The sequence below is a fragment of the Mytilus trossulus genome, chromosome 2 (assembly GCF_036588685.1).
Source record: "Mytilus trossulus isolate FHL-02 chromosome 2, PNRI_Mtr1.1.1.hap1, whole genome shotgun sequence".
In the NCBI taxonomy this organism is placed as follows: domain Eukaryota; kingdom Metazoa; phylum Mollusca; class Bivalvia; order Mytilida; family Mytilidae; genus Mytilus; species Mytilus trossulus.
This window is the reverse complement of record NC_086374.1, coordinates 17,296,817-17,315,742: the sequence shown is the minus strand read 5'-3', so window position 1 is coordinate 17,315,742 and position 18,926 is coordinate 17,296,817. Positions and strand designations below refer to the sequence as shown.

General features: G+C 31.6%; 1 protein-coding gene across 4 annotated transcripts in view; it reads right to left on the bottom strand.

Moving 5' to 3' along the window:
- LOC134706624 (RNA-binding protein 45-like) overlaps window positions 1-18,926 on the bottom strand; it is a 40,032-nt gene that overhangs the window by 5,987 nt on the left and 15,119 nt on the right. For 3 of the 4 annotated variants that reach the window (XR_010105642.1, XR_010105641.1, XR_010105640.1), the window contains exons 6-12: window positions 18,312-18,539; window positions 16,559-16,636; window positions 15,860-16,012; window positions 15,494-15,662; window positions 12,564-12,615; window positions 11,559-11,808; window positions 10,212-10,377 (exon numbers count right to left, since the gene is read on the bottom strand). Coding sequence is in view for 1 of the 4 variants with exons in the window: in XM_063565728.1 (XP_063421798.1) it covers window positions 10,214-10,377; window positions 11,559-11,808; window positions 12,564-12,615; window positions 15,494-15,662; window positions 15,860-16,012; window positions 16,559-16,636; window positions 18,312-18,539 (1,094 nt within the window). In the remaining 3 variants the exon portion in view is untranslated. Of the gene's footprint in view, window positions 1-6,769; window positions 8,046-10,211; window positions 10,378-11,558; window positions 11,809-12,563; window positions 12,616-15,493; window positions 15,663-15,859; window positions 16,013-16,558; window positions 16,637-18,311; window positions 18,540-18,926 lie in introns of those variants that run through there. The other variant, XM_063565728.1, reaches the window with a different exon arrangement.

Sequence of the window (18,926 nt, the reverse complement as noted above, 5' to 3'; positions counted from 1 at the left end):
ATTATGAAAAATTTAGAAAGACCAAAGAAAATTTTAGGTTGACAAATAAACAATGAAAATTTGAGGTTGACCAATGAACAATGAAAATTTTAGGTTGACCAATGAACAATGAAAATTTTAGGTTGACCAATGAACAATGAAAATTTTAGGTTGACCTATGAACAATGAGGTATAGTCCATCAGGGCCAGATGAACCCTGCATGACAGACATTAACATCTCACAAGCATTTCATAAACCAAATACTGTAAAAATAAAAAAATGTTGAAAGGAAGTACTAATTTTTATTTTTATTTCTGCTTCAATTTTTACTCACCTGCTTGCAAGTTTTCTTTGAATTCTTGCTTCTCTAACATAAAGGTTCTTTTTTCAGTGTATAATATTATATACTGTAAAACTGCTTGTCAAGGTAGTAAAGGTACATAAAGGAGTATGTTCAATTGGGCATTATATGACTCTATTTCTAGCTTCATTTTACAATGGCTTATGTGGAAACATGTTTTTTTTTACAAAATTTATTGTATCAATGAGTTTTTAAACCTTTTCTGTCGGATGTTACATGTAAAATGGCCCAAATGTAGTTTTATTTTTTTATCCAAACAAAATATAAGCTTGTGGTGCAAACAAAAGATTGGATTTTACTAAAATTGGTGCAAATGTTAACCTATACCCACTAAATCCACGAAAATTGGTATCCAACGAATATTAATAAATCCACAGTATATGAAGGTTTTACATCACATAAACTTAACAGGATCAACGATTCATGTATATATGAGGTCAAAGTTAGATGAACCCTACCAGATATGTAAACCTTACAATCATACCATACATTAAATATAGTTGACGTCAGATAAACAAACATAAGCATGAAAACTTAATATTGACTAGTGAATCATGAAAAAAGAGGTCAAGGTCAGATGAAGCCTGCAAGCCAACATGTTAACCTTACCACCATCCCATACCACAACTACACATATAAGCAGACAACAAGACTTAACATTGTCCAATGATTCATGAAAAAAAGGTCAAGGTCAGATGAAACCTGGCAAACTGACATACATATTACAATCACTAAATACAATGTACACTAAATACAGCTAGTCTATAATCTATTGCATCTGAGAAAAGACCTAACCACAAAAACATAGCATTGGCCATTGAAACATGAAAATTAGGTGAAGTTCAGATGAAACCTGCCAATGTGAAAGTGAACACATTACCATTAATCCATACACTGAATCTAGCTGACCTTTTGCTTATGGAATCTGAGAAATAGACATGACCCTGAAAACGGAAATTTGTTCACTGATGATAATATGCGCATGCCCAAGTTGAAGTGAAGTGAAAATTTTCGTTGTGAAAAATTTGTGGAAATATATTGGATTTATATGGAATAACTTGTTTATATGCAATCAAAACCAGTAAGTTTTGTATTTAGATACTGTTTAAAACCTTCAGTGGTTCTAAAGTGAACTAGTAATCAGTTATTCAGTGACACAAACACTTTACTTTGTACGAACAAAGAAAAACATCAATATGGCGGGAGTAGATACTTCAAATAGTACAGTAAGAAATCAAGTAGACCAACGTAAACGCAAACCCTCGCAAAATTTAGATGGGCCCGAAAATGAAACTGAGATGAAAAACAACAACAAAAGAGTTAAAAATGACGATCCTAATAACTCAGAGTCAGCAGTTTTATATGCAATTAATACTTTGACAGAGAAAATGGATTCAGTTTTCGATTCTCTAAGTAGTCGTATGGATAATATGGAGAAGAAATTTGAAAACGGATTATAGGAAAAGATAGCTGATGCTGTACTCAAGGTCGTGCATGAAGAATTTGGTAAAGAAATCTCCAACTTCAAAAAGCAAATAAATCAGGACATTGGCAATATAAAATCTGATTTAGATAAACTCACAAAATCTTACGCAGAAGTTGCAAAACCATCCGCAAATAATAAGAAATGTAACATTGTTATTAAAAACCTAGCCCCGTGTACGGTAGAGGTAAATGATTCATCTGCCACGATGAACACCGTTAAAAAGTTATTACGAGACGGATTAAAACTAACGGACATCAAAGTTAGTCAGGCAAAAAGGTTAACACCTAAAGGCAAAAACAAGACGGGTTTAATTATTGCAACGGTAGATACATTTGAACAAAAGCAAAACTTATGAAATCAAAATCCAGTTTGAAAAAGTCTAAATATTTTGCAAACGTTTACATTGAAAATGATCTTACACCTGAAATGCGTAATAATGACAACAATTTACGGCAAATTCTTAAAATGGTTGGAAAAGAACGGAATTTCAAAGTTTTTGGTGGTAGAATCCTCCCGAATAAAACAAGTTAGGAAAACGTCAGGCTTGGTGTGTGGAACGTAAATGGTTGGTCTAAATATAAAAATTCTGATAATTCTAGGATTAGAGAAAGTGTTTTGAATTTTCTTAATTTGGATATAATTGGTGTTTGTGAAACCTTCTTAAAAAACGATGATAATATTGAAATTAGTGGTTATCAATGGTATGGCCATAATAGAAAGTTTAAAAATGCAAAAATGAAGAGAGGATCTGGTGGTGTGGGTGTATTTATAAAAGATGAAGTCTTGGATAATTTCAGTGTTTCAATCTTGATAGTTCAGTGGAAAATATTTTGTGGATTAAATTATCACATAAATATGATGATTCAAATAATATATGTTTCTGTGTTTGCTATTTACCACCGGAAGGGTCAAGTCGTATGAATGATGGTGAAAAATTCTATAATGATCTGCTAAAACAAGTTTATTGCTACCAAAATGAAGGCTTTGTGTATATTGGTGGAGATGTTAATTCTAGATGCGGGAGCGAGCAGGATTACATACAAGGTGTGGATGATATTAATGACAGAAAAATAATTGACTTTTCTAGTAACAAGTACGGTGATCTTCTAATTGACTTTTTGACCAGTTGTAACTTGTGTATGCTAAATGGTCGTTCTGATGGAAATAACGACTTCACTTGTGTATCAAAGCGTGGACGGTCAGTTGTTGACTATGTCTTTGCACCTCATGAACAGTTAGACATGTGTACAAGCTTTGACGTGTATTTGATGTCTGATCTTATAGTCGATACTGGTTTGAACTTTGAAAAGTCTATACCAGACCATGGACCAATAGTTTGGACTATAAACGTAAAGAAAGACATTACATGCAATACGAGTTCTATTGCCCAAGCACCAAATACAGATAGACCCAGGTACAATTTGAAACGCTTCCCATTGAACTTTCTTAACAACAATACACACATTCAAGATATTATTGACAAAATTGAACACGAACTTGTCACAAATAAAGACATAAATAGTGCATATACAGAGTTTGTTACTTTAATAGAAAAAGAGATGAAAGACACAGTTCCCGTATTAAGACCCCAACAGGACCAAGTTCGAATAAAAGGAAGAAATCGCTTCGAAAACCATATTGGACTGAAGAACTTACCTCATTATGGAATAAAGTGTGTTTTAAAGAAAAGCAGTGGTTGAAATGCAAAAACTGCACTAATCTGAGACGTCAACTTAAACAGGAATTTTGCAATATTCGTAATCAGTTCGATAAGCTAAATAGAAATACTAAACGTAACTTTCAATTAAAGGAGCAGGATAATTTGTCTAAACTGTTTCAAAGTAGTAACACTCGGGACTTTTGGAAATACATTGGTAATATTGGTATTGCGAATGAACGTTGCCAAAACATTCCATTCAAAGTAAAAACAGATGAAGGCTTTAGTAGTGATGTTGATGTTGTCCTGGACAAATGGAAAACAGATTATGAAAAACTATTTAATTCTGGTGATAATGGCAATTTTGATAACAATCATTTAGACTGGGTAAAGGGAAATAATCATGTTTTCCCCGACTAGGAACTGTGACACTTTGAACTGCCCTGTTACAAAACAAGATGTCATTGACGCTGTAAATAGGACAAAATTGAATAAAGCAGTCGGTTTTGATTATATTCCTGCGGAAAGTTTACGCAATAGCATATGTATAGACCTGTTATTTAAACTTATTTCATTCTGCTTTCAAAATGGTAAAATGCCTGATTTATGGTTAAATGGAATTATTAATCCTATTCCAAAAAATGATAGTGGTTGTAAATTCGATCCTATGTCATATAGAGGTATAACTATTTTATCTATCCCATGTAAAATTTTTGCTGACATTTTAAATAAGCGTTTGAATAAATGGCTTAATGAAAATGAGAACAGAACGGTTTTCGAAAAGGTAGAAACTGTACAGATCATGTTTATGTATTAGATAATATTGTTAAAAGTAGAAAAAATGCAAAAAAGGATACATTTGTATGTTTTGTTGACGCAAAGAAAGCATTTGATACCGTTGATAGAGACTGTCTAATTTTTAAATTGAAAAAAGATGGTATTAGCGGTATATCTTTAAATTGTATTACTTCTTTATACAGTAATGTCAATTGTGCAGTCAGAGTAAATAACTTTATGACATCCTTTTTTCCTGTTGCTCTTGGTGTAAAACAAGGCTGTGTTTTATCGCCGACTTTATTTTCTATCTATGTAAATGATTTAGTCTCAGATATTAAAGAATCAAATTGTGGTATTCAAATAGATGACATAATGGTCTCTATGTTATTATATGCTGATGATATTGCATTGATTGCACCTGATGCAGAGAAACTGCAAAAGCAGTTGGACATTTTAAATAAGTGGTGTGAAAAGTGGAGATTAACTCTAAATAAAAACAAAACCAAAATTGTTCATTTTAGAAATAAATCTGTACTAAGAAGTAATTCTCAGTTCAAATGTGCCGACTTTGTCTTGAATATGCAGCTTGTTATAAATATCTTGGTGTACTTTTGAATGAATTTTCAGATTATTCTATAATTGCCAAAGAATTGTATAAATCAGCTAATAGAGCTCTTGGTGTTATCAAAGCAAAATTTTGTAAAACTGGTGGTATGAATTTTGATGTATTTACTAAATTATATGACACTTTAGTCAAACCCATTTTTACATATGCTTCCGGTGTATGGGGCATTAATATACATAATTGTATAAATAATTTGCAAAACAATGCTTGTAAATTTTTCTTAGGCTTAAGCAAAAGAAGCAGCAACTTAGCTGCTAGAGGTGATATGGGTTTTTTATCAGGCGATGCACTACTAAAAGTTGAAGTTTTTAAACTTTGGAATCGTCTAAAATGTGACAATACTAGTAATATATGTAAAAAGGTTCATACCTGGGCGATTAGAAGAAAATCGTCATGGGAATATAGAGTTGTACAGTTAGCTCGTAAATATAGTTTGATTATAAATGTAGAAGATGAAATTAATGAGTAATGTATGGGACTCTATACAAACTTTTGAAAAAGAATATTGGCACCATGAAGTATGGAATGATAAAAATAATGTCAATGGTAATAAATTAAGATTTTATAGATTGTTTAAAACTTGTATTGGTACGGAGCCTTATGTAAAGGTAGTTAATAATAGATGCCACCGACATATTTTGTCACTATTCAGAGCTGGTTCGTTACAACTTAATGTTGAAACAGGTCGATATGCTAGACCACCAGAACCTCTACAAGACCGTTTATGTATTTTTTGTGATAGTAGCCAAATTGAAGATGAAAAACACTTTCTTTTTAATTGTTGTTTTTACTCTGATATCAGACATGAATTATATGCCAAAGCCTGTCTTTTAAATGTTGATTTTGAGAATTTATGTGATGTTGAAAAATTTCGTTATCTTATGTGTAATGAGAATATGGTTCCTCTTTTAGCTAGTTCCCTTTATCATATGTTTTATCGACGAAAACATGTCATTTAAAAATTATATATGTTTTGTTATTTTTTATTTATTTTTTTAATTTACGAAATACATTTTAAATGTATCAAAGCTGTTCTTTTATGTATGTATTAGATGTTTGTTTTAATGATAGTGTCTCATAAGTCGTTTTCGGCTGGCATCCTTTTACATAAATGTTGGGTTCTTATGACCTTATGTGTATATATATATATTGATATTGTAATGGATGGTGACACTTTAATAAAATAAATCTTATCTTATGGAATCTGAGAAATAGACATGACCCTGAAAACGGAAATTTGATCACTGATCCATGAAATGAGTCATTTCATCATACAAACAATATGTGATATTTGCATACTTCACAAATATTAGCTTTTGCATCCTCCTACCATTAAAGCAAACTGTGATATAGATTTTAGTGTTAATGTCACATTTTACTTTAGTCTCAACTTTGCTGTCTGCAAGCATCAAAGCAATATTTTCCCTTCTGTTTCTAAGCCCTTACAATTCAATTTTGTATTTTCATGCAATGTAAACTTATCTCCTTGTGCAAGCTAGTGTAAACCTGCTAGTTACTGGACTGGGATGGTGTTTTTTTTCTATACAGCTTATGGTGTGGACAGGTAAAGACAGAGGTTAATGAACATATAAAATCTCTACACATTTTGTGCCTTTAACAAGTCAGGGAATCTGGACTCAACTTTTGTTGATGTTGTGGATAGTTAACTTTGAAAATATATATTCTTTCATAATACATGTATCTGAATTTAAGAAGGATGTGAAACTTTTTAGATTAAAAAATCTGTGATTAAAATACAGGTCTTTGTTTGGTTATTATTTGCCCCAAATGCTGTATTGCATGTTCTTCATATTGTGCAAGATCCAAATAAGTTGCAGTAACAATAAATATTACCCCCAAATCTACAATGGTAATGATAAAGGTTTTGAAAGTCTGAATATTTTATTGTTTCTATGACAACAACACTAAAACAAAAAAACATTAAGTATGATGATAGTAATGATTTTATACATGAATGATAATATGAACCATTTAGTTATGATGTCCTATGTTTTCAAGTATTTCATAATAATGTTTTAAAAAAAATGTGGTAAACTAAAAAATCTAACTACATTACTTTTAAAATGATAAGTGTTCAGGGCTGTTTGTTATAATCCTTATAACATCTACCCAAGGAAGGCAACATCTACCCAATTAAGGCATTTGGTTTTAAAGTGAACTCAATAAAGAGTGATGTTCTGTTTCTTGTTGACCATTTAAAAGATTTAGACTTTGAATGTGTCCAAATATAAAATTGTTTTAAGGTCCCTGCCTTGTCAAGGTATGTAGTGATAATCTATAAAGTTTATAAAAAAAAATATACTCTAATTACAACAATGAACATAGAGAATATTGCTGTCATATTTTAGGACAGTTAAATGTTCATGAAAATATACAATTCTAAAAAGTTTTTATGCAAATTTGATCTGTTTACATGAAATGATATACAGCAAAAAAATGTTTTGGTGGTAGTTACAATCCCAGAAAAACATTCTTAGATAGTTAATAAAAAATTAAGCTAGAGTTCCCTTAAAAGAAAGATGATGTTTTTAAATATGTGTTAACCGTATAAAAACGTGTGAATAAGCTCCTCTGGTAAGAAATATACACGTCTATTTATCCACTGTGTGAATGATAGTTAAAATTGGAAATATAACAAACACCCAAAATTAATTCAGAAGTGTTTCAGACATAAAGATATGGCACGATATAGAAAACTTAATAAAATTTAATTCAAAAGTATCATTTGATGTTGTCTATGAAGTTAAAACATTAAAATGTACTTGAGGTCCAATTTTTGCACCGTAGTATGAACTTTCTCATATGTTAATTTCAATTTTCAACCTGGGATTTAATTAGTCAAGTCAAAATATTTTGTCAAATTTCATTTGATAGTAGTTATCTGTAATTTTATTTTGATTATATGTGTCTTCATGGTACAAGAAGTCAGTAGCCTTCTGGACGTCACATTGGTCATATATAGTTAAGTATTGTAGATCTTCCTCTTCAGTATTGTGTCTGTCTGTATACAATATCTGTCGGAGAAGTCACTATTGTCTTGATACTCAATCATATAGTCTGTTCATCATTATTATGTCCAATGCTGTGAGTCAGTAGGTTAAAAGTCTTAGTCTTCCTCCAGCTGTCATGTAAAAATGTCTGTGGAGAAAAAGCATTAAAATATGACATATAAATGTATGAATTATCTATTATTGTAAGCATACAAAATAATGAATAAAGGGTAGCCTTGTATGATATAGTAGCAGCACATTGACATATGGTAAAAAAAAATTAAAGTTAAATGGCCTAAAATCAATAATGAACAAGAATCTTTGTCAGATGGACACAAACACCAACTTGTAGTTTATTTTTAATGTTCAGTGAGCCATGAAATCTGAATCAAAACCCTTGTATGGCATATAATTTGAATAGTTCATATTATCATGAACACAGTATTAATAAGTTGATCCCCAATTGTGACTGGGGTATAGAAATATGGTCACTTGGTCTTCTCCCGACCAGCAGTAAAAAGCTTGCCGAAGTGGGGCGTCCGTGATGTATCAAGTTCGCAGTCACGTCTGGTCAGAAAGGGGACGTTAAATCCGATGCCTTGTGTAAAGAGAGTGCCACGCTCCATGCACGTTAAGAACCCTTGCAACAACTCTCTGAGGGGTCCGTAGGTGGCCTGTTGCAAGGCAAAATTTTTGTCCCTATCCAATATACCCTCCTTTTCTTGGCAGTCCAAATTTCTCCGACCATCATCCCAGATGGCCTCTATTGTATCAACCTACCTATTGTATTCATTGTGAACTTGTTCTCGTCCTGAATATGCATGAAATATTTGCCACTGGACGTTAAGCAACCAACAATCAATCAATTAATAAGTTGATAACCAAAAAGATTAACCTGTGAATGTATTGATTTTACAATATCACACTTCTATGATCAGTAAGGGACTTTCTGTTTAAAATTTTCCACAGAGTTGGTATTTCTGTTATTTTAATTTTAACCATGAAATTGAAGTCAAACCCTTATTTAATTTGAATAGTTCACATCAAAATGAATAAGTGTTCTTAGTTTCAAATTGATGGGAATTCAACATATCCGTAAACTAACACATGCAATAACATAAACCTAATATAGGATGGACAGACAAACGGACAGACAGAATATAAGTTGAAGTCAAAGACCAGAAATGATAATGCCTACCTTTATCATAGGTGGGCCATACAACAATTTAGTTTTCAATACAGTTATGCACAAAAATCATCAGAACCAGGACACCAAAGATATCATCATGAATGAGATCATTTGTAGTTTTTATCAAATATTTCATAATTGTAAATATTATCTAAAAGAGTCAGCCATTGTGCAGTGAAGCTTGTAAATTAAATACAACAGCATATTCATTTATCTTTCCAATTGTCACTAGTATTGTCGAAAAGAAGTATACTCAGTTCTTTTCTATTTTGTCTGGGAAAAGGTATGTTGTACAGGTATTGTGAACCTGGCATCAATATTTTTTACATTTCATGTCTGGGTTAATTTAGAAAATGTAAGAGTACCAATACTGTCACAATTCATGAGTATTGATAGATCACATATATAAAAATACACGTATATGCTCATATTTGATCATCTGAATATGTCTTTCCTTTAAAAATTTAAATTTAAAATTATAGCTGACAACAAATACCCCCCAAAAAAATTAAGATTGCAATACTTGTACCATAATTCAGTCATATGATTTTTAAGTTTTAAATGATCGCAAAAAAAAAGAAATATTCGCATAGAATAAACTGAAATTTTCAGCAAAATATCTATTTTCTAGGCTTATAAATTATATAAATCAATTTGAGCGGCAACACAGAATTGTAATTTGACTGATACAGGTGGTTTTTCAAAAAACCATAATAGCCACAAGTTTATGAGATCAGCCTATAATTCTTTTATTCAAACTATATAACTTCAAGTAACTTCAGTATATTTTTACCCATTACTTACTACTGCAAGGTAATCAATGACAGAAACAAATAACAATACATAAGTATTTGTATAACTGAAATTTATAAGCATGCCCATTTTCAACGGATTAGTTTTATGTAAGGAATGTGAACCAGATGCTCCGCAGGGCGCAGCTTTATACGACCGCAGAGGTTGAATCCTGAACGGTTGAGGAAAGTATGGACACACCATTCAAGCTGGATTCAAATTCAAATTCAAATTTTGCGGTCGTATAAAAACTACTTATATAAAGTGCCTTTAACAAGAACCTATTAGGAATATGAAGTGCAAAACCTGACAAAATATACAAAGGCTTCTTACCTTCAGGTTCTTTGTTTTTTATATGGTTCATCATCAAAATCTTTTCTTGTTGGTTCTGCTTCAATGACTTTCAATCGATTTCCACCAATGTTTTGTCCATGAAGTAATTCTATAGCTTTCACAGCTGATTCTATGGTCGCATACTTGGCATAACCATAGTTCCTTGCTATAAAGAAAAAATTAATGCTACATTTGTACTAAAAATTTCTGTTTAGTTTAGTCACTCTTTTACCATTTTACAGGTGCTAGCAAGGACATCTATAGAGTCCATATTAAGAAAAAAATTGTAAGGGTTCCGCGGAACCCAGTGTCTCACCTACTTTTGCTGTAAATCGCAGGCTCAAACAAAGCGAGGAAAAAAATCAATAAAAATATTCCTCTTGATACTATCTTATGATTGTAAGAAGCTTCTGTCCAAGTTTGATAAAAATCTAGGATAGCTATAATGAATCTTATAAATGTTTTGAAAACTTTAACTGCAGACTGTATGTAATGTTAACTGGAAGAAAATCTAAGTCCATTTAAAAGTAAAATTCAGAAAAAATGGAGTTATCTTTTTACAAAATTTACTTCTGGATACTATCTTATGATCATAAATAAGCTTCTGTCCAAGTTTGGTACAAACCCAGGATAGTTTAAGAAAGCTATAAAAATTTTAAAAACTTTTAACCACAGAGTGAATGTAATGTTTCCCAGCAGAAAAACTAAGTCCATTTAAAAGTAAAATACAGAAAAAATGGATTAATTTTTTTACAAAATTTACTTCTAGATACTATCCTATGATCATAAACAGTCTTCTATCCAAGTTTGGTACAAATCCAGGATAGTTTAAGAAAGTTAATCAAATTCTAAAAACTTTAACCACAGAGTGAATGTTATGTTTCTCCGCAGAAAAAACTAAGTCCATTTAAAAGTAAAATACGGAACAAATGGAATTTTATTCTTACAAAATTTACTTCTGGATACTATCTTATGATCATAAACAAGCTTCTGTCCAAGTTTGGTAGAAATCCAGTATAGTTTAAGAAAGTTATTAAAATTTCAAAAACTTTAACCACAGAGTGAATATTTGTTGACGCCACCGACGACGACGGAATGCAGGATTGCTTAGTCTCGCTTTTTCGACTAAAGTCGAAGGCTCGACAAAAAGAGGGGCATGAATCATAATTTTCTCATCCTGTAGATATAAATTCTATAAAACTCATTTTGAATATAAACAGTAGTCCTGTTTGAAGCAGAAACGTGTTTATCTTTTATAAACGAAATGTGGCATAACATGACAGGTATGACTATATTAAGAGATTTAACTGGAGCATCAGAAAATCAAAAGATTTTGTTGAACTTTACCTGGTAACAAATATACATCTATCAGATTTCCCATTCTACAGAATGCATCCCTCAAAATCTTCTCTGGTGTTCCTGATGGCTGACACACAATAAACAATCTCTTAGCCACAGGGGTGTCATCAGGTAGCATCTTTTTAGGAGGGGGTAGAGGTATGGGACAGTACCCAACTCTCTCTGTATCTTGAGAAGCTTGCTGTCCACCCAAAACTCGATCTGGATTAATTCCTGCATTTTCTAAGATCAAAGCTGCCTGAAAAAGTCATGGTCAAAATCAAAATAAGAAACAATTCACATCAGCCTTATTAATCAAATCATAATTATCATGTAAAACTTCTGGCACATGATTTGTTGACTTTTTAATATATGCTTTTATTTTTTATGTCAATATATGTTCATGGATCATTTACCAAAAAATTGGTTGAAATTATTTTAATAGTGTCAAGCTTATGTCAGTTCTAAACATTAGAAAATTTGGAGCTTCCTGGTATGTATCATTTTGGAATGGTTAATTCTGTATGCTGGACATTTTTCCGAAACATTTTTCTTGAAAGGCATATTGTTTAGGTTGTGATGAAGGATGCAGAATATTGTTTTTATCTGTAGTTTTTATTTGGTATGTCTTACATTGTCAATGACTTTGTTAAAAATAGTATTTGCATGCTTTATGTGGCTTCAAGGGAGACCACCCATTTTTCTTATGCAGAGGCTGTATGGAAATTTTTCTTATGCAGAGGCTGTATGGAATGTTCTGTTTCTTATTTTATTTAAAGGTGGTAAGATTTGTAATGTAGGTATAGATGTACATCTATGGTTTGGTGTAAAACCTTCTGATGATGTTAACATTGGCATCTATTATTACTACAGTGCCAAGAAATTTATTATTGTTTTTAAAAAGTACAATCGATAAATGGTATGAAATGAAATTTCAATAATATATTCTCAAACATTTTGTAGGTTTTGTTGTCAATATGACTGAAAATCAGAACAGTAATATATTATACCAACCCTTCTGAACATGTCATTTCCCTGTGCCTTTCCACCTCCATAACCAGCATAACTACAAATAAGATTTTCAAAAATATTAAAACATTTTCTGTAAACCAAATATTATTGATCTATCATTTATTCAGACAACAATTCACTGACATCTATTCCGTATGCAGTTACCTCAGCGTAACCTTTCTCTTTAATCAAAGAGCTGATAGCTCTGAAGTGGAAGAAGGTGAATAAAAGGTAACTTGAATTACCATAAAAGCAGCCCCACTTACCCAGGCTGCTTTGTTCCATTATTGTTAAAATGATTTTTTTTTCTTCAAACAAGAAAAGGTCATAAGTACATGGACCGGATTTCCCATCCGTACAATCATTTTCTATGTTCAGTTGACTATGAATATTAGGTAAAATCTTTAATTTGGCAGTAATTAAGAAGATCATATCAAGAGGAACACATGTGTACTAAGTTTCAAGTTGGTTGGATTTCAACTTCATCAAAAACTACCTCGACCATAAAATTTATAACCAGAAGCAGAACGGACGGACAGACTAGAAAACATATTGCCCATAAATGGAGCATAAAAATAGCAAGACTTGTTACATACCTGCCAACTTTTGAAAGTTCCCATATGGGTTTTTACTGCACAACAACAATTTTAAAGGTTACAATTTTTAGCAACATATTTTGCAAGATCTGGATTGTCTAGAAAAAGTGTCATATTTGTATGATGAACTTACATGCCTTTTCCTTAAGTCTGGTTGCATGATTCTAGTTATATATTAAATCGGTAGAAAAAATATACATGAAGCTAGCAGACCAGGGTTTATTTTCCAGCATGTCCAGTTTAAGAATATTAGATGCTTGTTGAAATTTCCAATTTTGAATTATGTACAAAGATGGACCTTTAACAAGTTGGGAACAACACTCCAAATGAGGGTAACCTAACTGGAAGATCATCACAACCCACTGTAAAAAATGAGCACAAAAAAAGTCATTTATATTCATATTATTTTATGAAACTTTTCCCCAAGAACTATGCATCTATTAAGTACTGAATGGTCAAAACATCATTTTTTTTTATCGACATAAATTTTGTCGTAAATGTAACCAAATGATGTAGAAATTGTGTTTTTTCTTCAAATTTCCATCAAATTGTAATGTTTATAGTTCCCTTTTTGCCTCTCTATTTGAATAAAATAAAATAATAAGAAGAATCTGTTTCTTGTTTTGTTTTTTTTTGTTTTTGACAAATGATTGTTCACTGCTTGCAAATGAATCATTATATTTATATATCTTATCTGTATATATTTTTGTTCATGTCTCCATCTCCTTATCATTTGTAAATGTATAGACAAATAAGAATGAAATAAGCTCCATATGTATATTTGCAACATCGTAAATTAATTAAAAAAATAACATACACTAACACTAGTACTGCATAGATTTTAAGCATTATGAAAGTCATATTTGTAGAAAGCTTAAAAAGACTTAAAAACAGTGTAAAATGTCTTGCTATTTCTTAGTGTACACAATAAAATCTAATATATACTAACATTTACAAATTTAAATTTGAAGATTTTACTAGAATTAATCTAACTACAAGACCTTTTATTAGTCTAGTTGCACATATTGTATGTTGAATTCTAATGAATTTTAAACAAATTTATGATATAAACTTCAATTTAATCCTTGAAAGGAGGTCTAGTTTGCTAAAATAATTTATTAATTTTAATTTTTTTATTTGTCCAAAATCATTTAAATTCATTTAATCAACATCCTTTTATGATTATTTGATTAAAATATTAATCATTTATAGTCTTTTTACAATTTACATTTTTAAAAGCAAAATAACTGAAAACAGGATAAAACAAAGGGAAGTAACAAAAAAGTATTTCAATATTCCCAATACACATCGTTTGAAAACACAACGGCAGTTAGCCAGAGGTAAACATCGTTGATTACCAGTATGTTTGACACCCAAGCTGTCAAGTGAAGCCATATAATTATACATCTTCTTTGATGTTCAGGTAAAATTTAACACAGGTGTCAATTACACCCGTACAGTAGTAAGAAATGATCAAATATGGCGTCTGAAAAATTTCATACACGGGAGTTTTTTCTCCAAAAGTAAAACGGGAGATTCACATGTATGTTACGAAGGGCATCTAATTAACATGACAAAGGAAAACCATGAATAAAGACAACACTTTATATATCCTTTTTATTTATATAAAAACAAAATCTTCTTGTCTGCAGGATTGCAAATTCGTAACTTCAAGGGCGAACTTGTAAACATGGCGAGTTGTCCCGATACCAAATTCACGCATGCGTAATACAAAAATCTACAGTTCAAAACATCCTGTTAAAAGTAAACAAATAACGTTCATGTGGATGAGATGAAATCTAATAATTTACATAAATAAAAGTGTCATATTTACGATAGTGATTGTTTTACAATGATAATTTACAAATTAAATGATTCAGATGCCTAATCATGTGTAAAAATCGGTGTCAGGAATCTAAGTTGTTTTGAAATTGTAATACACGAAATGAATGCGGCATACAGAGACTCAATGCAAATGGTCGGCCCCTTAAGTCTTCAGAAGACTTGACGTCTTCTTCCACTAAAAATCCAGTGATCACAAAGGGGAAAACTAAATTGGCAGTGAGAGTAAACAAACTAAAACATTGCTTTGTCATACAAAATAAACAATATCTTACTGCACATGTTATATACATGCTTACCTGAAATATTCATGCTTCTTTGCTGATTGGTTTATAAAATGATCTCCAAAAATTCCATTCTCTAATGATTTTCTATTCTGACACCTTATTATCTTACATTACAACCAGTATAAACATTGTAATAAACCAATGTATCAATAATAAACTATTAACATATTTGTTAACATTGAAAGGCTGTAAATTACAATCAAAATACCTGTCAAATCCCATACTAGACTGTCCCAAAGAACGTAGATCAGGAGGTCTTTGCTGCTCATCTGCACATCTTACTACTAAGGGACTTCCAATGGGGTACTCAAAACCATGCAATTTATCTCTGGCATACGAAGCACACTGAGGGCTGGTGTATCTTGCAAAAGCTTGTCCTAGAAAAAATAACACATCAGGTCAATGGTTTTAGGAGATTTTTGAACATGTTATGGAACAAGCATTCACTTGTGTCATCTGCAAACCAACTTGACTGACATAGTTATTTACAACAATGCATAACATTTCATATTCAATAATGAATATATAAAGAAATAACAACAGCTCACTCTTATTCCAGTTTTGTAATAATTACCTGTAGCTTCATTCAAGTCACAATACTCCAGTCCTGGGATGATGCTAAACAGGCGTGTTAGGTAACCTTGGGATAATCCAATAGGAGCTGTAATATGAAGTCGGGTTGATCCTGTGCTAGGGTATCTCTCTAAGATGTCTAAGGGACCGCTTGCTGAAATAAGATACAACTGCAGTGATTAACAGTAACTCTTTAAACAGTAAACAGTGTGGACCTCTATGTGTGATAACAAGTTCAGGTATATAAACCAGGATGTTCATTTCTCATCTGTTACAATGATTTCTGCACGTTAGCCAGTGTCAGCCATTTTGGCGACACTCACAGTCTGATGTCCATGTCATAAAATAGACCACAGAACATATTCATTGCTAGAAGATAATAGATTATGATTAACTAGTGTTATAATGTTTAAACAGTTGTAAACTATGATTTATTTTAGAGTGTACAATTATTAAGGGATTGAGCAAAAATAGTATTTTGGTGAAAATTTGATTTGGTGGTCTTTTCCAAGTCTGCTTACTAGCTGATTGAAAATGTTTACTTCATCAACATTGAAATTCATGGGTCACCTTTGCACAAAACATCCAACAAATCAATATCCCATGAATAATCATGAATTCACAGTATACAATGGTTAATTACTTGTTGCTTGTCTAAAGACCAGTGGCATAATGGTAAAACTTTTTATAGTTAACTTACAGACAGAGAAACCTCCTCCTCCTCCTCCCATATTTCCTCCAAAGTCATCCATCATCTCAGAATGGCCTCTCTTCATACCTGTTAGCAAAATATTTCAATAATTACTATTTCTTGTCTGCAATAAAATACTGATAAAATTCCCAGTAAAATAATTTCACTTCTCTTGACGTTATACAATGTACATGTAAAACAATGATAACAATGGGTGTTATCATGCATCAGAAAACTAGATTTGTCAGAAGTTATAATCACAAAAATATTCATAGTCAAGAGCCTGTAATTTCTGCAAAAATCAGCAAAGACTAAAAGAAGCACAGTAATGGTGAAAGAACACTCATTTTCTTAAAATTGTTGCTTTTTCTCATGCTTGAGGACTATCGAACAAGTTACAAATGTTATGACTGGGTGGAGAACTTTGCTCAATGCCCGGAGCACAAAAAGCATGCTAGAAACATGAAATCCAGCAATTTGATTGGTTGATTTTTGAGTCTGAGTACAAAAATTTGTAAGGGTTCCGCGGAACCCAGTGTCTCGCCTACTTTTGTTGTAAATCGCAGGCACAACAACAATGAGGAAAAAAATCAATAAAAATATTCCTCTTGATACTATCTTTTGATTGTAAGAAGCTTCTGTCTAAGTTTGGTAAAAATCTAGGATAGTTAATTAATCTTATAAATGTTTTGAAAATTTTAACTGCAGACTGTATGTAATATTAACTGGAAGAAAATTATAGACCATTTAAAAGTAAAATACAGAAAAAATGGAGTTATACTTTTACAAAATTTACTTCTGGATACTATCTTATAATAGTCCAAGTTTGGTACAAACCCAGGATAGTTAAAGAAAGTTTTTAAAATTTAACAACTTTAACCACAGAGTGAATGTAATGTTTCCCTGCAGAAAAACTAAGTCCATTTAAAAGTAAAATACGGAAAAAATGGATTTATTTTTTTACAAAATTTACTTCTGGATACTATCTTATGATCATAAACAAGCTTCTGTCCAAGTTTGGTACAAACCAAGGATAGTTTAAGAAAGTTATTAAAATTCTAAAAACTTTAACCACAGAGTGAATAAAATTTTTCCCCGCAGAAAAAACTAAGTCCATTTATAAGTAAAATATGGAAAAAAAGGAATTTTATTTTTACAAAATTTACTTCTTGATACCATCTTATGATCATACACTAGCTTCTGTCCGAGTTTGGTATGAATCCAGTATAGTTTAAGAAAGTTATTAAAATTTCAAAAACTTTAACCACAGAGTGAATATTAGGACGACGGAAAGTAGGATTGCTTAGTCTCGCTTTTTCGACTAAAGTCGAAAGCTCGACAAAAATCATGCTCGAATGTTTTATGACCGTGAGGCCAGGCCTTGAAAGCATAAAACTTTGCTCAGTGCTCGGAGCACAAAAATCATGCTCGAAACATGAAATCCAGCAATTTGATAGGTTGATTTTCGAGTCTGAGTACAAAAATCATGCTCGAAAGTTTAATGACCGTGAGGCCTGGACTTCAAATAATGAGGGCAATGCTCAAATTATTGCTAGGTTTTTGTTAGTACTATAATTGTCTTCATCGAACAATTTAAGCATGAATCGAAAATGAAATGTGTTTTGTTGCAACTCCATTATAATTATCTGACTAATAATCTCCCATTTTTATTTTTTTTTATTCTTTTAAATCTTATTTCAGACCTACATATCAAATTTATATTTTACATGTTAATAAAATGATGCTTAAAACCCATTATTACCTTGCATTGAATCTCCCATATCACGCATATCTCGCATATTATCTCTTCGATAACTCTTATCTTCATACCGACCTCCTCTGTCAGACTCATAACGACTCCCTCCTCTTGACTCCCTGCCAGAGTCCCTGTATCCACTCTGATAACCAGGATAAACCTCTCTTGGATCAAACATTACGTCTTGATCTCTCTCTTTTTGTGGCTTAGGATCAGCATACTTAGGCTTAAATGCTGAAACAAGTAACTTTATCTAGAAGGAACATTTTATTTCTCATGATGATTATTTTTCTTTATATATAAACAAGACTGATTAAAGCAATGTACAATGTATGTATTAACAAAGAGGTCTGTAAATACCAACTTAACTGTAAACAAATACTTTGGTTTGAATTATTTTTTATCCTTATTTATACTGTTTATGAGATTTCCAAAGAAATCGTTTCTTGTTTTATAACTAGTCAGGGAGAGTTGGGCGAATACTCACAAAATTAATTCAATATTCAAACATATTTGTGTGTCAGTCCTAAGAATCAATCATTGGATGTTGGGCTCTACGTATGTTTTTTCTAAACATTTGCAATGGTGTTAGAGGACGATAGAATTTACAACACTTTTCAG